The 25,438-nt window shown below is 46.4% G+C and overlaps 2 protein-coding genes across 8 annotated transcripts in view; one reads left to right on the top strand and one right to left on the bottom strand.

Annotated features, from left to right (window-relative positions):
* The window catches only part of RALGPS2 (Ral GEF with PH domain and SH3 binding motif 2), a 983,056-nt gene that overhangs the window by 370,014 nt on the left and 587,604 nt on the right, over positions 1 to 25,438 (bottom strand). The window lies entirely within an intron of this gene.
* ANGPTL1 (angiopoietin like 1) overlaps positions 1 to 25,438 on the top strand; it is a 47,783-nt gene that overhangs the window by 11,171 nt on the left and 11,174 nt on the right. The window contains exon 3 of the mRNA XM_085601632.1: positions 24,237 to 24,430. Coding sequence (XP_085457758.1) covers positions 24,237 to 24,430 — 194 coding nt within the window. The remainder of the gene's footprint in view (positions 1 to 24,236; positions 24,431 to 25,438) is intronic.

The following is a 25,438-nucleotide window of genomic DNA, read 5'->3' as shown; positions in this document are numbered from 1 at the left end:
AGGTCTGTATTATCTCCCCTTCTGTTGAGTTTATTTCTAGCGCAAGGAATCAAACTCCACAACCTTCAGTTTCAGATATAGGCAGACACTCAGAGCTGCACAGATCTAGAACAGGAAAAGAAATAAATGTGGAATGTTTCTGTTCGGTGAATTTATGCAAAAGGCACAGGCGCCTTAGAAACATTTCTCACAAGTGACAGTGAAATCCTGCCACTTTGGAGATTATAATCACCGAGACCCGATGAGTTTGGGTAAGGATTCTGAAATTTCCTTCTGCCTCAGACATACAGAATTTAAAAGGCTGTCTAAGAGTATCGTGCTCCTCTCCCAGAAGACCCGGACTTTCAAGACGCAATCTTAAATACACCAACAAGTTGTGCAAGTTAAGGTGAGACAGATACGGACATCAAAAGGTGTTAATGCACTGTGTTACTAAAGTACCAGTCATAGACAAAATACTAGTAGTTTAACAACTGGGTTTTAAAAAAATGTCTGAAGAGCGAATGTTCTAAAAACGTGTTGCCTAGGACTAGAGATTTAATGTCGGCAATATCAATGTTGCTAATAACCACTACCAAACAGTGACTGGGATCTTTATTGAACACTTTGGGATCGGTGGCCTAACAACTGAACTAGGATCTCTGAACAAGGATTGGATTTGCTACCCCTATGAGAGAAAAGTGGGCAAGGCCTGACCAATCAAACAGCGACCGGACGTTCATTTGTGGCCAGCAGCACGCATACCTATTTATAGTAGGCTTTAAAGACGGTGTATAAAAGTCTCCTTCCAATATTAGAAAACAGAGGGTTTTCGACTCTGCATACTTTTACACAAAAGACCTAAGCACATTCGACAGAAGACCCTTTAGCAGGGCTCAAGCCCAGTTTCATTGGCATTTTGCAATCTTGACACGGTTCCTAGTGATTACTCGTTGGGTCCGAGAAGATTTAAGAATAAAGTCTGCTTGGCTCACTTTGCATAGGACCACACGTTTGCATCTTCTTGAAGCCATTTCTCTGGAAACATCCAGATGTTACTGTGCATAGGAGATGGTGGCAGGCAGAATACAAAATCTCCAACTAGAAGATACAAGCCTAACTAGAAATCTGCTGTAAAGAGCTGCCATCACAAACGTCCCAGAAACACGCACTACTGACTTCAGGCAGATAAGAAATAAGACGCATCACAGAGAACAGCACTGAAAAGAATAACACTACACGCAGAAATAAAATCCTTTGTGCGAAAGAACTAAAAAAGGAAGGTCACAAGCAGTGGCACACTAAAAATAAGACGAATGGAGGAGGACAATGGCTTTACCTACTGTGCTGTAAATTAGCAGGTCAAATCTATAAAAATAGGGGGAGGAGCCTAGCGCGCAACCAAGATGGCCGCGTAGGTGCGAGGCTCCCGAGGACCTCCGCGACCTCCTGAATTAATCCTGGCGATATCCTGTCCTTGTTGAGGGGACTGTGTCGGGGAACCCGAGCTGAGGCGCCACCCGTTTTTCGGGCTCGAATTGGACCCCGGACACCGGTGGGAGCACCGATCGAAGGTTGCGGCCTTCTCCTCGCCGGCCCCCCGGATTGGAGTAGTGGGGCGATCCGGGGACAAAGTGAACAACAGCGGCGGGCAAGGCTGGGCGACTCGCGTACCCCGCACTTTCACTTTCGCTTTTGCGCCCTCCTTGCCCTCAAGCGAGGTAGGGTTGCGGAGCGGGGTGCGGTGGTGTGGTCTTGTCTAAGTGCCCGGCTGACCCGCCGGCTGTGGGTCGACCTGCGGCTCTGTGGTCGCCCCCGCCTCCCCCCGGCGCCCGTGAATTGGTATAGCGGCCCGTTCGAGGAAATTGGCACGACGGTGGGAGAGCAAGCATGTCCACCAAACAAGATGGCGACCGGGCGAAGGTGAAGACGACCCGCCGTGGCACGGCGCACCAAGCTAACAGTATGGACCGCTACACTCTCCAGAAGGGTTCTCCGGAGACATCGCGCACATCCCCGGCGGGCCCGACGGAGGCATCTGCTCAGCCTGTGGATCTGACCCTCCGGGACGTCATGGGCGCCATCGCAGAGATGAAGGCCTCGGTGGACCAGCGTTTCGACACCCTAGCGCAAAAAATAGACTCGGTCCTGGTGGATGTGAGCCTTGTGAGGGCAGACTTGTCCAAAACGAACGACCGGGTTGATTCCCTGGCCCACACCGCAACGAGCCTCACGACGGATGTGGTGGCCCTCCAAAAGGAGGTGCGCCGGCTTGGCCAGGCGAGCGCCCTGATGGACCGGCGACTGGAGGATTCCGAGGGTCGGGCCCAGAGGAATAATGTCCGTATTGTGGGGGTGCCGGAGGGACGAGAGGCGGAGGCGGCGGATCTTTTTGTGGAAGAATTGATCCTTACCCATCTCCAGCCCCGGGGGCTGAGTAAGCTTTTTGCGGTGGAGCGTGCTCACCGGGTCCCTGGGGGCAGACCTAAGGCCGGTGCCCCGCCGCGGCCTCTCATTGCCCGGATTTTTAACTTTCGGGACAGAGATGCTATCCTCCAGACCTCCAGGCAACAGGGACCGGTCAAGCTTGACAACATGGATGTGCATTTCTACCCAGACTTTACTCCGGCGGTTCAGAAGCAGAGACAGAGCTTTCTTGGTGTTAAACGTCGCCTACGGGACCTGAACCTTAAGTACTCAATGCTTTTTCCAGCTAAGCTGAGGGTGGAGGTGGATGGTCGCACGCACTTCTTTGACCGGCCAGAGGCGGCTGGGGACTGGTTGGACACTCTGCCTGGAGATCGGGGCCGGGGGGGCGGGGGGGGCGCGGCTGGCGAGGAGGGCCCGCCGGATCAGAATTGAGGGGTGACTGAATAGGCCTTGCTCTGGACGATGTTCCTTCTCCATTTATTGATTGCATATGTTCCCCTCCTATGGAGGTCGTGCGGGGTCTGTTGGGGGCTTCCCTCCTCCTCTGGGGGACTAGTTAGTTTTTAGCTATGGGGCGACAGGCACACTGCACTTTGGGGGGGCTGTCTGGGCTCATGCAGGGGTGCAGGGAGGGGGGAGTTCTGTTGGGATGGGGGGGTGGGGGGGGTGTGTTGTTTGTTTGCACCGCAAGGCAAACCCGCTACTATATTGTTGTTTTTAAGATGCTCTGTGGGGGACGACCGATTGTTTCGACGTATGATGGGGGGTAGGGATTTGACTGTGTTGTCATGGAATGTTAACGGCCTGGGGGATAGGATTAAGCGTGGTGTGGTCCTGCAGTACTTGAAACGTATTTCACCAGATGTTGTCTTCCTGCAGGAGACACACCTTATAGGTAACTCCTTTCAGGCAATGAATCGGCGGGGCTATCGTTTGGCGGCCCATTCTGGCTTCACTTCGGGCTCGCGGGGGGTGGGTATTATGATCAAGAACTCGCTCCCGTTGGAGATCGATGAGGTGCGCCATGATGAGAGGGGACGCTACACTGTCCTGGTGGGAAGAATGGAGGGTAGAGTGTTTATTTTGATATCAGTGTACGTCCCGCCTGGGCTACAAGCCACCACATTTGCGGACCTGGGGCACCTCCTCCTGGACCTTCCGAGTGGCCTGCTGGTGGTTGGAGGGGACTTTAATGCGGTAGCTTCTGGGTCTATGGATCGCCATCCCCCCAGGGACCTCCCCCGGGCACAGGCGTGGCTGCCCGGCCTTTTAGACACGTTGGGCCTGGTGGATTGCTGGCGACTAAAGCATCCCGCACAGCGGCAATACACCTTCCACTCGGGTGCCCATGGTAGCCTCTCGCGGCTTGATTACATCCTTGTCCCGGCGGCCCATGCAGGGAGGGTGGGGGAGGTGCGCCATCTGGCGCGGGGTATCTCAGACCACTCCCCATTGCTGTTACATTTCGATGTCTTCCCGAGGGGGGATGGCAGGGTGGCTCCAATCAATGCATGGTATTTGCGCGACCCCACCATTCGTGCCGATTTGATCAAATCCTTACAGCGTTATTTCGACGAGAATGTGGGGTCGGTCCCTTCGGCCATCTCCCTGTGGGAGGCTTTTAAGGTAGTTCTTAGAGGGGAGGCCCTCTCCTTTATCTCCCATGCCCGGCGGCGCGAGCGGGAGGAGGTGACCCGGGTAGAGGCCGAGATTGCAGAACTGGAGGGTGACCTGGGGAGCGGGGTAACAGATGCCAAGCTGCATGTTCCACACCTAAAGCAGGCGGCCTATCGGGCCCTCGTCACGGAGGCGGCCAGGGGCCTCAGTCGAGAGCAGCAGGGGCGATTGTATGATGTGGGTGATAAGGCTGGCAAATTGATTGCGTGGTTGGACAAGAGGGAGAGAGCGAGTCGCGTGGTTCCTTTGATTGAGAGTGCGGATGGTGCGTGTGTCACCGAGCCGGAAGCCATTGTCTCCTGCTTTGCGGATTATTTCCGCGAAGTCTACTCCCCGGTTTCCCCCTGCTCGGAGGAAGATTCCCATGCCCTGCTTCGGGACATCGCACTGCCCTCCCTTACGGTGGAGGACAGGGATTCGCTGGACGCTCCTCCCACCTCGGACGAAATTGCCTTGGCTATTCGCTCGGTTGCATCCGGCAAGGCCATGGGCCCCAATGGTATCCCCATCGAACTATACAAGCTACGCCCGGACGTGTTGGCGCCCCACCTGCGTGCGATGTTCCTGGCGGCACACTCGCAGGGTTCCCTCCCGCCGGACCAGCGTCTGGCTACAATCGTGGTGATCCACAAGGAGGGGAAGCCCCGTGAACGGGTCGCATCCTATAGGCCGATCTCGCTCTTGAACGCGGAGCCCAAAATCCTCGCCAAGGTGTTGGCCAACCGGTTGGTTGGCGTGGTGGGCGACTTGGTCCACCAAGACCAATCTGGCTTTATACCACACCGCAACACGGCGCTCAATCTACGGCGCTTGCACGGTGTGCTCGCGCGTGTCCCATTTGTGCGGGAGCCGGCCATCTTGGCGTCCTTGGACGCCACCATGGCGTTTGACACGCTTGAGTGGTCATACATCTGGGCGATGCTGGCGAAATTTGGATTTGGACCGGGCTTTATTAGCTGGGTCAAATTGTTGTACTCGGGACCCTTGGCGCAGGTGGTGGTGAATGGGCGAGTCTCGGCCCCGTTCGCGCTGGGGCGGGGCACGCGACAGGGTTGCCCCTTGTCACCTCTCCTGTTTGCACTGGCCCTGGAGCCCCTGGCGGAGTGGCTGCGGTGGCACCCTTCCATCCGTGGTCTCCGCTGGACCCCCGAGCATGAGGACCGTGTGTCCCTCTATGCTGATGATATCCTCCTCTATCTCGCCTCCCCGCGTAAATCACTGATCGTCCTGGTTGATGTTTTGCGCTCATTCGGTCGCAACTCAGGCCTTGTCATCAACTGGGCGAAATCCTGTGTATATGTGCTTTCCGGGGAGGCTCCGGTCCTACCACGGGACTGTCCGATCCAGATTGCCTCCCAGGGGTTTCGGTACCTGGGGATATATATCACTCTTGACCCGGAGGCCCGTTATGAGCGGAATTTGCTGCCCCCCCTCCAGCGCTTGAAGGAGGACGTGGTGCGCTGGCGGCGTCTGCCGCTTTCGCCGCTCGGCCGAGCGGCCTTGTTTAAAATGATGTCCTTGCCGCGCTTCCTCTACGCCCTCCAGAATACTATGGACTTGGTTCCGGCACGCTACTTCCGTGAGGTGGAGGGCCTCCAGCGGCGCCTGTTCTGGGACGGGAGGCCGCGCATTGCTCTGGCTAAATTGACGCTCCCGTGGTACGATGGGGGGGTCGCCCTCCCGGACATTAAACGGTATTACTGGGCCACCCAACTGGCTGCAATTAATCATGGCCTTTACGGGCCCGCCTTGAACCCGGCGTTTGAGATGGACAAGATGCTCCTGCCCGGTGGCGACTACAATCGAGCGCTTTACTCTGCCGCGCCCAGCCCCCGTCTGACGGGACCGACGCGTGTCATGGTGCGTGTCTGGCACGCGGCTAATGCAGCTATGGGGTGGAAGGACCGTTTGACCCGGGCGTCACCGCTATATGCGTCAGAGAGGTTGGGCTCCCTGTGGACATCGAAGGGCTTTGAGAAGTGGGACACGATCGGAATCAGCACTGTGGGAGATCTCTGGACGAGGGGGGGATTCAAGACTTTTGCGACGCTGCAGACGGAGTTTCAGCTGCAGGGCAGTGAGTACTTTCGGTACCTACAAGTCCGCCATGCGCTGGGCTCCGTCTTCCCGGATGTCGCGTCCATTCCGGAGTCTTCCCCCCTGGAGGACAGAGTGCTGGATGGCCATGTCCCAGACAGCACGATCTCCCTCATATATAAAAAACTGATCAACGACAGATCGTGCCTGCTGACTAGTCTCCGCGAGGCCTGGGTTGCCGATGGGCTAGAGCTGGACGACGAGGATTGGATTTCCGCGGTGGCCTCTCCAAAAGAAGTGGCCATCCCGGCTCGCCTTCGTTTCGTCCAGCTTAAGATCCTTCACCGGGTTTACGTGACGGGGCCAAGGCTTCTACGTATGGGCTTTGCTGGTGACGGAATGTGTAAGCGTGGCTGTGGCGCGTTGGCAACTTTCATGCATATACTGTGGGAGTGCCCAAAGGTGGAGCGATTTTGGCGTGGTGTGCATGAGGTCCTGCGTGTGGTTACGCGTGTCGTGCTGTTGCCTGAAGCGAGGAGATGCTTGCTGAATGTGTGGGAACCAAATGACTATTCGGTCCCGCAGACGCGGTGGGTGACTCTGGGATACATGATAGCTAAGCGTGACATTGCTCAATTGTGGGGATCCCAGAGGCCCCCTGCGGTGTTGGCCTGGAAAGAACATATGGATTGGTGTATGTTTCGTGAAAAGGTGGTGTATGTGGCGAGGGGTAAGCCTGGGGCGTGGGTGAAAATCTGCGGCCCCTGGAACGCCTACCGCGGGGGTATTTGTGAGCCGCCACAGCTACCGGCTGCCTCGCCTGCTCCGTCTCCCTAGATGGCCCCCCTCCCTTGGCCTTGGGCACGCGGTCCCCCAGTCCCTGATCTATTCCCATTCCCCTCTCCAGAGTTCTGCTGCTGGTTGGGATCCCCCACTTATGGAGCACGTGCTGTCACTTTGGATCGCGGGTTGCCTTGCGGGTGTGGTTTTTTTGTGTTGTTTTGTTTTGATAAAAGGGAACCGTACTGTGGGCATGGAGCTATGCGGCCTGCAACATTGATTTCTCCTGTTTTGCTAAGCTGCACTGGCAAGAGACTCTTACTGTATGTATGCAATATGCTTTTGTCACTCTAGCGGCCGGCCGAGTGGTTGTAGGCCCATACCTGTAACTTTTTCAAACTGCAATAAACGGTTTCAAAAAAAAAAAAAAAAAAAAAAAAAAAATCTATAAAAATATTTTTTCTCAAATTTAGGAGTAGGTCTACCTTTATTTAGCTGCAGTAGAAAACATTCTCTGAATCTGATCTTACATTCTCTGCCAAAGTCGCTCATTGGTAGCACAATAGTGTGCAAAATACGCACACTTATGCTCCCATTACACAATTATAACCACACCAGTTTATGGAGTCGTGTCAAGTGATCAAAACCTGCAAACCTGTTTTATATGATTTCAATGTAATGAAGTATCCAATACATTTACACATTGTGATCGAACCCTCCATCTCCTTATTCCGCCCACGCTCATCACTCCCGTCATGTTAGCCTACTTCAGAAAACACCTGCTCCACACGGCCTTATCCTGGTGTGCAGCATACACAGTTAACGTCCCTCACTGTCCGAGGAAAAACCCTGGTTCTAACCTCCACCACAAAAAGAAATCTCTAGCTACTTAATGGAGAACATCGCAATTAAAGTCAAACACAGTCATCTTTATCCTGTTAAGAGTTATTTGAAACAAAAAAAAACCCAACAAAAAACCCCCCAAAAACTTAATTTCTATATTCAAGTATGAACGAATTTATGATACAGAGAGCATGGAAAGAAACAAATATAGGACTATAGCAATAATCGTGTGTCATTGACAGTTCACCACAATACAAATTGTTCAACCACAATACTACTTACCTGCTAGCTCCCCATCCACGTTCTCCGATAGCAACATATTAAATATTGCAGATCATAATCCTAAACCTTCTGGGACTTTCAAATCTTTTTTAACTGTTTTCATGTGAATTTCCTCTGGAATAGCCCACTCTAATACATCTCTATCTAAGGTCGTTGGGGACGGACCAGGTGATCTCACCCATCGAATAGCAATACAGCGTTTTGCCAATTCTAACCCAGATGAAGCAAATTTATATTTGGCCTTCAGCCCCTGGGTATAAGATTAAGCATACAGTGTTGCACTATGAATCGGATACAGGTCTTTAAGCATCAGACATTCCCCCATCTCCTATTGGGCAATAGACATATCTCTGCTAATTTTGCAGAAGGCTTGCAACCACCAGATCTCCAAGGATCTAGAAAATGGGGAATGCTTCAGAACCTGATGAATGGGCAGTGAGTGAGCGCATCCCCTCCCCTCATTAATGTAACAAGGCGTTAACTCATCCCAGCAAGCCTTCAGTCGCTGCTTTTTACAATTATCCTCATCTGTGCACAAAGAGGCCGCATCTTGTAGCCGAGCCACAATATGGTATAATATTAGAGCAGGACGACCTAATCCACCCTCCGCTCTATCTAACTTAAGAAAAAGTAATCATACCCTGCTCCTCTTGCCCACCCAAACCACAGAAATCAAAAGCTAATCTATTTCTCTAAATCAAGACTGGGACACTTGCATAGTGCATTTTGGAAATGATATACGCAGTCGAGCAAGAGAACCATCTTCGCAAGTGCGATATAAGCCATTATGGAAAGAGGGGAGAATATTCCATAAAGTGGTGGGATTCCAGATTCCCTGCGGGACTCTGCCTAAATAATAGGCATATTAGTTTATCTGGAATGAAGGCCATCTGTTTGCATAAGTATCTAAATCTGTCCACCTCCCAGTGTACAGCTACATTCCGTAGGTTTTCGGGTGTGACTCCCACCAACCTTCCCATGGGGCAAAGTCACGGTCTTATCTCAATTGACTCCAAGACCAGATGCTGCCCAAAATTGCTCTAAATTTGGCAACAATATCTATAGCGATGCGTGGGGGTCTAGGAGATAAACCAGAATATCATCTGCACACATGGATACTGTATGAGTTACATTTGCAATCCCGACTCCCAAATCCCACAGCACATCACTAAACCTAACCACCAAAGGTTCTAGCACTAAGTTCAACAATAAGGGGGGAGAAGGAACATCCCTGAGGAGTGCCACGTTTGATCACCAATCTGTTTCATACCATACCACTCAATCTCATCCTAGCCATGGGCTCAGTATACAGCAACCCAACCAAAACCCAAAAAATTGGATCAAATCCCAGCACAGGCATCGCTGCGGACTTGTGACCATCCAATAGTATCAAAAGTTTTTTTCAATACTTTGTTAGAGTCATTAATGTTGTTGTAGAATTACAGATATCCCTGCTGTCGAGTCGCACACAACGCCTACTTTTTATTATTTTTATAAAGCAGACATGACCAGAACAAGCATGTGAGACCCCAAGATGGGAGGGGTATAAGTTGAGCAGGAGAGCATGTCAGTGTGAAATGATGGCGTCCAGACCACATGCACGACAGAAGATCTGGGTCTTAAAGCGTTTATTGTATTGTCTGTAGTCTCTCCTGGCATAAGGGTAGGAGCAGTCAGTTCCAAAAATAGGAGCCAATCTATACCCTTTTCACTTGTATCTTGCTGGGACAGGGCTAAACTATTGTGGCTATCTGACAAAGTATCTTAACAGGTGAATACAGAGCATAAATATCCATAGCAAAAGATATTGGACCTTGAGTACCATGCTGACTTGCTCCCAGTAAAAAGAAATAATTGCAGGAGAGGTGTAAGCTGCCTTTCTCTAGTTGAAGATGCAGTGGAAAGCAAATTTTGCAATCTTTGGAACATGTACAGCAATTTGCTGGGAGTGCATAGAAGGTACGGTCACATTAGCCTATTAGAAAAGCGGTACTACAAAGACAAATGCAACACAGTAGCAAGCCTGTACAAGACTAAGTACGCATCAAATGCGTCAGAGATGACAAGAAATATGTTTACTTTGTTTAAAAATCTAATCGGAATTAAAGAGCACTTCTGAGCTTGCTCGACTGACATTATTGGAGTTATTCCCTTATTCGAAGGCCACTTATACTGCACACTGTACTAGGGGTTGCCAAATAGGCTCAGGCGTTGTACTCAACCTCCTTTTGTATATTTCTAGACTGCCATCTAAGGAGGTGGTAGTGTCTGTCGAGCCGGAGTGCATAATCTTCATTCTGACCTCCATTAATGCAAAGCAAATTTTGGCCCATCAGTGGATGTGCATGTGAAAGTGGTTGATGGTGCAGCTGTTGCCCAGTACCTATGGGATCTTGATGTGGAACTGGGGGTTATCCGCATACAAGTGAAATCCTAAATCACATTTGCTGATGCTTGCTAAGGGAAACATAGGAGTTCTAAGGTTCTTTATCAAAGCATACACGCAGCAGAGATTCTTTTCTAGCATTTGTAATATCATATTGTGTGTGTTCTCAGACAGTTACCATAGTCTTAGCATCTAGTACATCGTGCTTTTTAAATCAAATTGTGCTCCCTCTAGAAAAAGTCTATTATATTGGCAACACAAAAAAAACTTAACTCGTAGTGACCTTCAATGTAGAAAAACAGAAAAAGCACACAGGAAAAAATGTTAAGTAGATGAGAATGAGGTAATCTGTGGGAAGATGAATATCTCGAAGAACATATGCAGCCTGTCTCTATCCTATACATCATCGCTTGCGGACATCTTGAGACAATTACCACTGTGTGCTTAGTCCCTGTGGGGAGGAGAGAACAAGACATAAATAAGAGCTCTTTGCTCCATGTGTTTAGCCCACAGAGGATAGGCTGGTTGAAGTAACACAATTCAGCGAACTGGTGATCCAAAAGTTTCATTAGGATTTAGAGACTGGCAACAAATTTGTTGAGGTATTGCGGCTTACATGCCTTCGACCTGTGCTAAGCACACCAACAGAATATTTAAGATATGCAAAGACAACTGAAAGACGAAAAAAAAGTGTTCTCTAAAATAGATCAACTCCCAACATAGAAATCAGCTTAAAGGAGGCAATTTGATACGGAATAGTCTTCACACCTAAAAACTATTCCCATTGGTGGTGGGCAGGGGCTAGCACTATCTCTATTCGAGTAAACATTCTGTAAAGCATTTACCCGATGATAGTCTGAAAGACGTTCAACTAAAATAGAATAAGGAGACATATGAAAATATACTTATATATTGCAAAACACCAATGTTCCAAATCATGCTTAGTAAAAATTCACGCAATAGCGGACTTTAAAATTGTTTATTAATTAGTAACAAGCTTTTTAGAAAACAGCAAATGACCAATGCGAAGGGAACCACGCTGGAGATTTTCTAAAAGGAAAGACGAGCTACCTAAATTAACACATGAGCAACACAAACAAGCTACTAGTTCTTGGGAAAGTGGGGACTACCTGAGAAGCAGGATTTTGAAGATGCAGCCAGGCCAAGATTCCCATTAGAAGTTCTGGAAGATATATTTATGGATTGAATGGATAGCCTGCTTTCATAATCAAGGACTCGCAAAGTCTACCAATTGACTTCCTCACAGTGGGCACTTAAGACATGCGCATGCGGCAAAAATATCTGAAAAAAATGGAAGGTACAGAAATAACCATTGGCAAAAGCTTATTAGTCTCGCCTATGCCAAAGCTGTTGGCTTTGTCAATGTTTAGCCAATATTTAGTCATGTTGTACGACAGCGTGGCTGTGCAGCATCGCTAAAAGTACAGTTAGAAAAAAAATTGCTGCGACGTGGCATTTCATAGCGCTTTTTTTCCCTTAAGGCGGGCAACACAGACAACGGAAATATGGTGAGTGGAAGGGAAAAAGCGCCCAGGAGGGTGGGAGGGAAGAAGCAATTGCCACTTTGAGGGAGGGGCGTGGGGGGAGGAGGGGCAGGAGTGGTGGGGTGGGAGGGAAGAAGCAACAGACAAGGGGAGGGCGGTAGTGAAGGGAAGAAGTAACACGGACAAGGTGAGGGAGGGAGGGGAAAAAGTAACACGGACAAGGTGAGGGAGGGAGGGGAAAAAGTAACACGGACAAGGTGAGGGCGGGAGGGAGGGAAATAAGTAATACGGACAAGGGGAGGGCGGGAAATAAGTAACACGGACAAGGGGAGGGTGGGAGGGAGGGAAATAAGTAACACGGAAAAGGGGAGGGCGGGAGGGAGAGAATGACGCAACACGGACAAGGGGAGGGCGGGAGGGAGAGAATGACGCAACACGGACAAGGGGAGGGCAGGAGGGAGAGAATGAAGCAACACTGACAAGGGGAGGGCGGGAGGGAATGAAGCAACACGGACAAGGGGAGGGAGGGAATGAAGCAACACGGACAAGGGGAGGGAGGGAATGAAGAAACACGGACAAGGGGAGGGCGGGAATGAAGCAACACAGACAAGGGGAGGGCGGGAGGGAGGAAAATAAGCAACAGACAAAGGGAGGGCGGGAGGGAGGGAAAGAAGCAACACGGAAAAGGGGAGGGCGGGAGGGAGGGAAAGAAGCAACACGGAAAAGGGGAGGGCGGGAGGGAGGGAAAGAAGCAACACGGACAAGGGGAGGGCGGGAGGGAAGGAAAGAAGCAACAAGGCCAGGGAAAGAAAGGGGTAAATGATTGTCAAACTGTTTTTCCATGGGCACGTAGCCCTCAGGTAGCCACACCTCTAGGGTGGGCTATCAAGCGCTGAACTGAGAGAGGGGTTCTGCTATCTTGGGAGATGGTAGAATGTTCCACTCTGGGATAGCTAGATGCTACATTTTGTAGCAAGTCATCATCAGGCGGGAGGGGACACGGTAGCCCATTGGCTAGTAGGAGTCGCATCCCCCAAGGGCAAGTTGTGAAAATAAAAGTGGCACCCAAAGATCAGTAGTGGAAAGAGGACTGAAGAAGGACTGACCTGCTGTTTCCCAGACATAGCAAAAAGAGGCTGCACCAAAGACTTGACTGTACATGCTGCTCCTGGACTATCAAAGAAAAGACAATGCCTTTGGTGCCCTGCTAGAGGAAAGATCATCCACAAGTACTCTTATAGAAAAGGTGAACTCCTAGAGTCAGTTGGTTGACTTCCTGTTATAGCTCCAGGGCCACAAAAGCTGAAGAAGCAGCTGTCTTGGCAAGTTGGTAGCCACAACCGCTTGATCGCTTCTGATCCCTGTAACGGAACATTGACACTTAAATATTGCACCAGAGTTTGGTGGAGAAAGAGTCTCGTCAGAGTGCAGTTTGGTCGCACAAGATGGATACCAGCTGCAGTTAATGGGAACCAATGGCTTTGCTTTGACCAGAGACCATTAGACCAATGGTTACACGTTTTTGGCTGGACTTCGAGGGGCATCGACCTCTGTGGTCAAAGTCGTCCCACTTTATTCGTGGACTGAGGAGCGGCCCCAGGAAGACACCCATCGACCGGATCAACATCTTCAGCATCCTGTATGCTTTGCATCAAGACCACTCCATTGACGTTTATGCCAGTTGGTCCATAGAGGCTGGAGACTGCTTGGACTGTCCGGCTAAGCCTTACTGGTTCCACTAATTTGTTCCTTGTCAGAGTTGTGCACCTAAAGATGCCAGAGTATCCAAACACAACTTTGTAAAAGTTTTCAAATGGAATCACTAATTGTGGTGGTTGCCAGTGCTTGTTAGCATTTCGAGCTAAAAGCAGTCATTTAAATGTTTCTAAATAATTTTATCTATGGAACCCTCCAATGAATTTTGTTAATTTTGGTGTCTAAAATTTCATATACATAAAATCGATTTTTATAAATTGGTGTCAGATTTCCTTTGTCTAGTATTTCTTTTGTATTAATTTATTTTGGTACTTCTAAATGCTTTGCACTTGTTCCTTTATTAAAGCCTGACTGCTTGAAGTCACAGCTACCGAGGTTTGCGCTAAGGTTTTACAAACTAGCCTGACTGGACACAAGCTGGTTTAGTCAGTTGACTACACGGTTAGGTCTCACAATCACACCATAAATTAAACTGCTTTCCTGACAAGTGGCATTGTGGGTTTTTCTTCTCAAAGAATTTGACTGAATTTACCTTTGCTGACAGGAGCACGTGGATTTTTTCCTGCCCTATTCCAGGAGTTCACAATATTGACCATCACTTCATTACCAGTCCCCAAAAATGCTATTTCTCAAGAGTCTGCATGAGGAGGAAGGAGCAGGAAGGCAGGTCCTACCTTCTTCAGCTCTGCTGAGTTGCACTAAACACCACTACCAGATGGAGTCCGCGACCACCTGTAGATGCTCGTCTGGAGGCTCTACAATCAGCCTGACAAGAGAGCAGCATGCAGACAGTCCCAGAATCTGAGCAAATGTCTTTCATTTATTTGCATTGAGGTTTGGGGGAAGGAAGGCCTGCCAAACCAGTGAATCGATCACTGTATTGGCTTCCCTTCAGTTTCCATGAACCCTAGTGAAAATAACAGCTGGAGTGCTGACTGAAAGAGTGCTGGAGGAGGCAGGGTGTCCCAGGTCTCTCAAATAAGTGCCACTCCCCACCAGCAACCACTGACATAAATTTGGCGCTGCATAAGTCCCACTATTGATCACACTACAATCCTCTTCATTTAATCTACCACAAAGAAATTGGAGTTAATGCATGGAATGGTTTCCTGACAGGACAATTAATCTCAATAACTAACAATAACCAATAAGCGCGGGATTAAGCACTACCCTTATGTTATGGAGTACAATGCTATTTGGCCTAAATCGCTTCAATGCCTCATAAGGGGTAGTAAGTTCTCTGTAATTGCTAGTACAACACAATGTATCATCAAGATAAGTTGGCTGGTTTAAGGCTCCCCAGTTCTTGGTCTACCAGCCGGATGCCAGACACATTAAATAATGTTACAAAATAAGAACGGTTGGGGAGGAGACCTTGAAGAACTTACTGTTGCATGATCTAGTCCCCAAAAAGAATACGGCCCTGAAGTGGACAATGCACAAGCAAACTACTCTCAACAGCCTAGAAACGTAGAGCAGACTGGTTAGATTCCCCCACTTCAAAGAAATAATTAAGGGGGAAATGAGAGAACTATCCTAGATGGAGATTTCGAAAGATTCTGTGTATTAAAATGAGCTAAATTCTTGCAGGAAAGCCGTACATCTCAAAAGCCTCAACTATACCTGCTAGACACCACGACAACTGAATTACGCTTGAAGGTCTTAACACAATCTTTTTTATCCAAATATTAGATCTTATTATGGATATAAGAGAAGTAACATCACAAGACTGCAGGTGCTCCCATCTTTGTGGTGATGATTTGGAAACACTACTCAACCTTATCTATATCTGTCCAGTTATCAAGGAAGAGCAGGTTAAACTACCGATATCACTTTCGCCAAAACAGGATTACCAATACAACAGACAAAGTAACATTATGCTTGGCTGCAGACAAGCAGTTAAACACATAATGGGGTGACCCAGTATCCCTCAGAACCTGGGCAGTAAGTTATAAGGTAAACAGTGGTTCCGTTGGGTGAAAGAATTACTTTACGCATTAGGCATAGTCAAGCGTTATTCAAATAATATACGATATTCTACTGTAAGCAACACACAAAACAGTTCATATGTAAATCAAATTCTTTATATATAAATTACGTCATTCATATATATATGCATCGATATTTCATGAAAGGCCGTCAAGCAATAGTGTAATAATAAAAGTGACACAGTGAATAGTAAGTGCTCAGTGACAATGTGCGTGATATGTACAATAGTTTAAAATCGAGAATATTCGAAAATGGCCAGAGGGTTCAATAGTAAAGCTGCGTGATGGAAGACAAGCAGCAGATGACAGAACCACCGACTTGGTGTGCAAGATTTAAAGCATATTAAAGAATACGGTGATTTACATTCAACACACAAATTGTCATAGTAAGGCCCGGACAACATAAGCAGTTGGGAACATCAAGGATCTAGGAGATCTCCCGAAAAGATCAGAGTAGTGGGAGTGGTTGAGACACTCAACTGGAGTGTAGTATGGATACAAGTAGATGCTATTTCTATTAAAGACTGAAAGTGATCCATACGAGTCTTGAAGGGCCACTATTCTATGAAAAAACTATTGTTAAACAGACTTGTGGTGATTTATTAAAGACTGAATCAGTAACCTGAAAAGATTCATGTAAATAATGATTTTGACAACAGATTTTGTATTTTAAAATGTTATTATAATGATTTAAAAAAACAACACATTTCTATTACTTTACTTACTAATCTATCACAAAGAAGCTGGAGCAAATGCATGAATTGTTACCTTGAGATACCAAGACCCCATGACATCCACTTGACTAGCTACTAACCATAGGTTATGGAACAGAGTGCTATTTGTTGTAAATTACTTTCATGCCTCGTGAGGGGTAGTAAGCACTATGTAAATGCAATTACAATACATTGTTCAGGTGAGTGCAGATAGAGAAGTATAGATTTACTATTCTAATTCCATAATCTACGTATCTTGAAGATACACCACAAGCCGATACTGTAGTGGTCAATATTTGTTCAGATCTCTATTGTGCTCCCAATAGGCAGCGAGTGTGTGCCACATACTATTACTGGTCCCGGGCAGGAATGGGTTGTGGCATCTCAGTACAAGATCCCTGTGTGAGGGGTAGGCACCTAACTTCAGCGCAGAATAAAGTCCCTGAGAGCGATGGATCGCTCTCTTAAGGGCTATCCCAGGCCCCACATAACTTGTGGTTTTTGAATCTGCATCAGTATTGGGCTCTTGCCAAGCACAGCTTTCTCTTCAGAGTGGCGTGTTAAACCGATTGCTGAAAGGCATCTGCCATCGCTTAGTTGGAATGGAAACCGAGCCAGATCTCAAGGGCCATGTTTGTTTTAGAATATTAATCAGTGGGGGAATTAAGTCTTGATGTCAGCGCTCCTGCCGATGCTTTAACTGGTAGGGGATGCTGGGCAGAAGTACCAAAGAACAAAACACCTAGTCCTCCCTGGATTTAGTTTAAATGACACAATTTTTTATATACCCTTTCATGAATTGAAACACAAAAGATGGGGCTTTATAAATTGCCTATTATTCAAAAAGTTTTTTATTTATTACACATTCTTTTATTGTGTGATGGAGACAAACGTAACAAATACAAACATCTATATACAATATAAATGACAATACAATACAATGAACAGCACCCTAGGCAATTTAAACATCCAATCATCTACCATACTTGGCCAAACCATTCATACCAATAGGCTGACTCATACTCTACTAAACTAGAAGGCCCTTCAACAACTACTCCCTTTTGGGACACAGATAATTTATCCGTGTCAAACTTTTTAAGACAATTATTTTCTTATTAAACACTTAGAACCCGAAGAAAACATCAAGGGCAGGACTTTTTGTGTGGAGTGTGTAAAGGACCAACTGGTCGACTGGTCTACGCGTTTCAAACCTCTAACATTATGAGGTTCTCATCAGGACCCATAAATTCTTATGAATATTTATGCACGTGTGGTCTTAGCCTGCTTAATATCCAAAAGATTATTCAATCAGCTAGTGCCTGGAGCCTACGATTTCAAATGCTTCCGTAGAATGGCGAGAAGAAGCAATCACCAGTCTTTGATGGCAGCGGATTATTAAAAGCCCGATTACGCCCAACAAAGGGGACACATGAACGCTAGACCAACTGACTATTTGGGAAGCATTTGAAATCGTAGGCTCCAGGCACTAGCTGATTGAATAATCTTTTGGATATTAAGCAGGCTAAGACCACACGTGCATAAATATTCATAAGAATTTATGGGTCCTGATGAGAACCTCATAATGTTAGAGGTTTGAAACGCGTAGACCAGTCGACCAGTTGGTCCTTTACACACTCCACACAAAAAGTCCTGCCCTTGATGTTTTCTTCGGGTTCTAAGTGTTTAATAAGAAAATAATTGTCTTAAAAAGTTTGACACGGATAAATTATCTGTGTCCCAAAAGTGAGTAGTTGTTGAAGGGCCTTCTAGTTTAGTAGAGTATGAGTCAGCCTATTGGTATGAATGGTTTGGCCAAGTATGGTAGATGATTGGATGTTTAAATTGCCTAGGGTGCTGTTCATTGTATTGTATTGTCATTTATATTGTATATAGATGTTTGTATTTGTTACGTTTGTCTCCATCACACAATAAAAGAATGTGTAATAAATAAAAAACTTTTTGAATAATAGGCAATTTATAAAGCCCCATCTTTTGTGTTTCAATTCATGAAAGGGTATATAAAAAATTGTGTCATTTAAACTAAATCCAGGGAGGACTAGGTGTTTTGTTCTTTAGTATTTCCGGCTCAGTTCTGCTGGTTTTTTGAGCCAAAGCCCAGTTTTGGTTTGTGGGCAGAAGTACCAAGGCACACATCTGTGGTCTGATAGGAAAGACAATTAGAAACAAGAATGACTGGTGTATTAATGAATGGATGGAAATAAAATGGATTGATGAGAGAAGGATGAAAGTGAAATGCAATGTGAATAATATACTGATGTAGAATTTTAACCAGCAGGAAGGAGATATTGGTATTCAATGCATGTGTGGTCACACAGAAGAAAAATTCAAGCACACAGCCTCAGTGCTGCCAACGATGGCCATATTTTTTTACTATTTCCGAGCACAGTGTTTTGTTTTCCAAAACAGCGTAGCTACAAAACGGTGGTTGAATTTCGTTTCCATGCTCTGCAAAACAGAAGAAGAAAGCTGGAAAGTGAAAAGCTGTAAAATACAACTGTGGACTAAGAACGCAATAGTAACACATGACAGAATGACTCAGAACTTGAAAACATTTTTTTTTTTTTTTTAAATTAGATTTCCTCTTACTGTAGATTAAGCGCCGAGAATCAAGATTACAATAACACATAAGGTACATTTGGAGCTGTATGGCCTCTGTGTGCAAGTTGATTCAATAAGGAAGGCATGTCAAGCCACTGAAGGGGCTTCTGGGCGCTAGCGAGGCCAAACTAGTGTGGCTGTGGGAGTTTCTGATGTGGAGTCTTTACTTAGAAATCTTGTTTTGGGGTAAGAAAAGGGAAAAAGATGTACATTTACAAGTATATTGACTTCATCTTCAAAGTTAATCGGTTATAGGAAGCATGATTAGCAACTAGCGCTTGGGGCGAAGGGGTAAGGAAAGGGCCCCAGATGTTGGGGGGGTGAAAACCAAACTCTAGGGGTGCGTCGCCAGAGGAGCTTAGAATCCACAGACAGTAGTTTCTAATAGACAGCTCTCAGAAACTCCCGCTTCACAAAGCTTTTTCAATTCAAACAAAGGATCTGACCCTATAGAAAGGCTGAAACTGTGCTGAATGAGGGCTATTCACAAAAGGAATGAAAGTCTGCGAAACATGTGCATGAGCATGGAAGCCAAGAAGCATTGTATTGCACAGTGTGCCCCCGAGCTCAGCATTGTTTTTGAGCACATCGACTCACAGCAGCAGCAATGGTGATGACAGAAGAGCAAGATTTACAGCCCTGTTTACAATGGTGCTCAGATTAAGTTACACCCAATTTAAACAGGCACGGAAGACAGGAAGCATTGTATCACTCAATGTGCCCCCGAGATCAGCAGAAAGACTGAAAACACTGAGTGCTTGTGTTAGGTGCTCTTAGACAAAGGAAAAAGAAGTCCCTTTTTCATTTGCAAAAATGGGAAAAGTTTAAGGCTACAAGTATTGGGACGGTGCTCTGTGGGAGGGAACAACCCACGAAAAGGAGGGACAAATAGGAAAGATTAACCACCTGGGAGCCAGGATTTATAAAGGACACTGAAAGAAACAAATGAAAAGCAATGGGCGGGCTGTTGGCCCCCAAAGTATAGACAACATGTCTCAAAGAGACAGTGCAAGCGCTGCTTACGCTCGACCTTAAAAAACACACAAGCATCACACTTCCATCTATAATGCAGGGTGAAGAATGGTTGAACAAGCTCAGCACAGTTTGAGACTCTTAAACCTCTAGATCCCATGTCAAGTCCAGGCCAGTGGAGGGTAAAATCATTAGCCAACTGCTTGCTTCTCGATGGATGATGTGTTTCAACGCACCCACACACACCCCCAACCCCCTTTCATCACAAATCGGCACTAACTGGCATGGATTCACTGGCCTGATGACTCAGTACTCTGGGATCTGAGATACCACTATATTATAAGGTATATTTAATTTATGAGTGGTGTACAGCACAGATGTCAAACCATGGTTTGTGGAGCCCTTTACAAACAAGCATTGGCAAAGCCAAAAGGTCTTGCCTATGCGAGATCTACTTGTTTTGTCAATGTTTTTTTTGGTCATGTACAGCAGCCCAACTGCTGTGTAGCATGGCTATATGTATGAAAAAGTGATACGACGCAATCAACGCTAGCTGCATCATAGCTCTTTTATTGTTTTACTATCAACCATGCTGCACAGCCAGCAGCTGTACACACGGCTTAAAAAAACATTGAAAGGCCAACCAGTAATGCTATTTGGCTCTGCCAATATATTTTTGCCATGATGAACAGCAAGCAGAATGGCTGTTGTACACCATGGTTGAGAGTAGAAAAGAAAAAAATAAGCGCTATAAAGCAGCCAGCATGGACAGTGTAATAGTACTTTTTTTCTTTTACTTTTAGCCATGCTGCACAGCAGCGGCACTGCTGTACAACATGACTAAAAACACAACACTGACAAAGCCAATGGACCTCAAATAGGCGAGTGGTGGTTATGCCACATGGAAATGAGGTCAACACTGGATAAAAGATCTTGTCCCACATGTGACCTCCAGAACTGGACAAAATTGCCACCACAATGCCCGCAGACACTGTCAATATTATACCTTTTAGTGAAGAACAGTTTTTGATTTGGCTCGACACCCCGCCCTTGGTTGATGGTGGGGAAGTGTGATGGGTAATAGATGGTGGGAGCGTTGGACAATAAGGGGTGGAGGATGATGGGGGGTGGGGGTTGGCAGGGCACTCACTTGAGTCTACACTTCATGCGAACAGATTATAGTGCTGCATCGCCATCAATGTGGCATTTCACTCAAACGTTTGTCAAAGGAAGGGTGTCCAACTTGTGCCCAAGGAGGGCTGGCTCCTTGCTACCGTTTCTAGGATAGCCACTAGCTCTATAACGGAGTTCTATTTAGAGTAGCTGTATATATTCTGTAGATTCCTGAAAATCTGGCATGGACCCATCTCCCTCTGGTGAACCTGTTCTGGATAGACCTGAAAAGTGCTGTAATACCTGTACATCACTTGACCAGTCTAATGTAGGGAACTGCATGAGTTTCACTGGTTTACTTTGAATTAAAGTGTTGTAATAACTACTCTGTACATGCTATGGGCACATTACTCCATTGTGTGGTTAAACTAGTACAATGCACAGAAGTGACTCTACAGAGGCAGGGCGGGACAATAAAGCAACTGACTAAGGCAACTCTGCCCCCCACCTCCACCCTCCATGTTCCACGGACTAAATCCATCAGAACACAAAGAACTGGATGAAATATCTGGCCTACGTATTTGAGCAGGCATGCTACCTCACTTAGTAATGACAGGCCTCGGAACTCTGCGTACCAGAACACAAAGTATGAACTCAAAATAGGGACGAGCCCGCCGTTCCCCTGGCTTGAAACCACTTGATATCTGTGGCACCACGTATCCCAGTATACAGTGTGTTTCATCCTTTTAAGTCAATCTACATAATACAGCATCCTAGCACCTGTAATTTCAGCCCTGTAGTGGACAGCAAGGCGACGAACAGCACAAGCAGAACAAGCAATGGCGATATGTCTGTTAGATTATTTATATGATGTGTTTATGTGCATCAGTCTTGGTTTCTTTCTGTGTCCACATGTGCCTGCATGTGCTTCATTGCGTTTGTGTGTAAGCATCGATACATGTACATGCTTTGCATATGCCTGGGACTGTCTGCATGTCTCGTTGTCAGTAACTGGGTGTGTGTTTGCATTGGTGTGTCTGGACCCATATGTGTCCACATACATCCATGTATATGTCAGCTTCTTGGTCTGTCTGTGTATGCATTTATGTGTCCGAGTGCATGGGTCTTTGTATGGATAAGTGTGGGCGTGGACCCTCACTTGGGAGTCTGTGCAATTGTATGTATGTTTATGGGAGTGCTTAACATTATTGTAGCATGTGTACAGTGGTTTCCTCTTTGTGAGCCCAACTGTGACAATATCTGTGGGCATGTTATATGCTGGTGAGTTTGTGCATCTGTAGGTCTGTCTATAAGTGTGTCTTTCTTAGGTGTTTATCTGTTTGTGTTCTGTGCCCCAGAGTCAAGAAACAACTGACAAATTCTGGAAATAAAGGATGGTCAGCCTGGCAGACTGTAAAAGTAGGTACTCTTGAGGTGTGTGTGGGCCTTAACCCAAATGTATATCTTGAACTGGACAGTATGATACGTCTGTGGCTTACCCGTTGATGCATGCATGTTCATTGCCCTACTAACATTCTGCTGTGGTCAGGCTTTGTACAAAAGACTGTGATAGCTCTGCACCGATAGGTGCACTGCAGTAACATACAAAGGAATAGTAGGGAGTGAAAAGGGAATCAATTAAATAGGGTAATGCTCTACTTGCTCTGCCTTATCTTCTGCAGCCTAAACTTTAAGCAGCTGGACCACCATCAAGTCACATCTCCAATAATACATAGGGTGACTCCGGGTGTATGCATTCCTCATTGTACACATCATTTTAAAAAATGTCACCAAAAGACTACCCAGATATTTAGTGCTCAATCCTGTGATGCAGACCACAGAAGAAATGTTGTTTATATATTATGTTTTACAAAGTGACTCAAAGCACTGGTATTTTGAGAGGATTAAGTTGCATTCATGAATGTGGATGAACACAACAACCAGCAAACTAGGAAGTTGTGCTTTGACAAAAACAGAGAAGTTCGGCACCAAGCAGCCCACTTTCTATTTGTGCGCTAGAATAAAAAAAATCTCTGCCAGCACCCACAAGATTGTCACAAGTACTCTCACTTTGAAATCAGAGAAAGAAACGTCAAAACCAAGCTCGCTTGGAAGAGAGAGCTTGACATGTGACCTCTGTCTTTGAATGCAAAGCAAATGTGACAAGATAAGAACAGGATTAATGGCCTTTATACAGAAATCTAGGACTGGTACAAGAATACAGCGTTTGGGCAATGGAAGGGACGAACTCAAGCTGGATAGCCTAAAGCAAATAGAGCCAAAGAACCGAAAGCAAGCAAATGTGAGATACAAACCACAAAGCCAATGGTAAGCAATAGGCAGAATGCATTGGCAGGGAATCACTCCGAATATCCGGAAATGTCATTAGCAAACCAGACATTAGACTATGACAGTAAAAGGGAACTTTTAAGTACTCCCACACCACACTGTGCAGTGACTTACGATATGATTATGCCATGAGTTCGGTCACGGATTGGTGGAGTGGCACACAAAAGTGAGGATGCAGGTAAGTGGAGTTTTTTCAGGGGCAGGGAAAAAGGGGGGTGACAAGGACAGTAAATGGCCCTGGAAGGTTCTGCAGTGACAACACCCAGAAACTTAGAGGGGGAAAAACATGGCTAAATGCACATCAGACAAAGAAAAACATGGCTAAAGGCACATCAGACAAAGAAAAACATGGCTAAATGCACACCAGACAACAAAGTTCTTTCTTAGGGTGCACACACAAGGTGAGTAAAGAAAACAGTGAGCTTAAACTTAAAAAGCCAACACAGTGCTGGGAGGTCACCACTAAGGTTAATTACGTTTAAAATCAAATACTTGCCCCAGAAGTCCTTCACATGAGGCACTATTCCTTCCAAGCTCACAGGTCACCATGATGCCCTTTAATATTTACACATCATTTATTTACGCATTCTTCAATGCAGTTATTTTGAAATTTACAGAAATCCAAAACAATATTTGTTCTCAAAGTCCCGATTGGGACAGGCCAAAAACTCTGAAGCTGACCACTTTGAGAAACCATGCAAAACAGGATTGGTTCTTTGCTACTCTTGAGGTGGGCAAGATTTATCGGTGCTAAAAAGGGCACGTCTATAATGTCCATTCTGTGCTCCTGCCAGTTGACACTGAAAACCTGTTATATCTCAAATATTGTCTTCTTTCCTTTGACCAGGTCCGTTTCGTGACTGCAAGCAGGCAAAGACAGCCGGTTTCTCCAACAGTGGCATATACCTCATTAAACCCAACAATAGCCAAGGGCCCATGCAACTGTGGTGTGAGAACAACCTGGACCCCGGCGGCTGGGCTGTGATCCAGAGGAGAACAGACGGGTCTGTCAACTTCTTTCGCAACTGGGATACCTACAAGGTGAGTCCATGTGAAGGGTCAATTCTCTAATGCTCTTTTGGCAAGTGAGAAAGCATCTCACCTAAACTTGGCTATAGGTTTTGTGAGGGCTCAGAGCCCTCCATCGCTAGCTGTGCAATATTGCATGTTTTAAACAGGAGATGGAGATTTTATTTGTTTTATAGTTCCATATAGCTGAGGCAGGGCCCCAAGGATGACAAAGTGGACCACAGAGGGTGCACAAGTAATGGATTCATCAGAATGAAATAGTCAAATCTACAGGACAGAATTAGAGGGACTTTGGGATCTTGAGGATGCGCAGAGGGCACACCGAGGGTCACAAATCAAAGCAGCAATAACAAAAGGGGCAAAACAGATTTAGATTACAAAGTGTAAATCAGCAGAACATCGAGCGAAAGGTCAGCAAGCACCTAGGCTTCAACAGTTCCCACAGACATTCAACCTTTACTAGCAAGGGCAGGACACGAATTGCATATGTGGATAATGGCTTAAATGTGAGAATGACATTTTTAGGGGGGTTTTTGAGACAGCGGGGTTGACTCCTTGCTAATTAATAAGACACGTAGTTCTTGGGCAGAGTGACTATGATAGAAGTGTGGGAAGCAGAGTATGAATTTTTTTTCATTTTGCTGCAAAATATTGCAATTTGAGACATTTCTCAGTTGAAAGCAGAATTGTTTTCAAGTTAAAGGGTCTGAGGCTTGTCTTTGAGGAGCAGGTCCCTGGTCCAGCTCCCCGCTGCTGCTGCCAGCTTGGGCACCACCGTTTGAACCGCCTTGAACTGTGATCCACTGTATTTTACTTTAACCCCACTGCTCGTTTTTCCCCCCAACATAATCTTCACCTTTCTCCCTCTCCTAACTTCATTCTCCTCCTCCTAACCATATCTTTCCTCTTCTTATTCGCCTTTTTCCTACTCCTTAAATTGTTTTTTCCTCCTCTTAACCGCACTTTTTTCTCCTAATCCTCTCGTTTTTCCTCCCATTTCTTCCCCTACATAACCATCTT

Source organism: Triturus cristatus, chromosome 4_2 (assembly GCF_964204655.1).
Source record: "Triturus cristatus chromosome 4_2, aTriCri1.1, whole genome shotgun sequence".
NCBI lineage: Eukaryota > Metazoa > Chordata > Amphibia > Caudata > Salamandridae > Triturus > Triturus cristatus.
The sequence above is the reverse complement of the archived record's forward strand: the minus strand, read 5'-3'. Positions and strand labels throughout refer to the sequence as shown.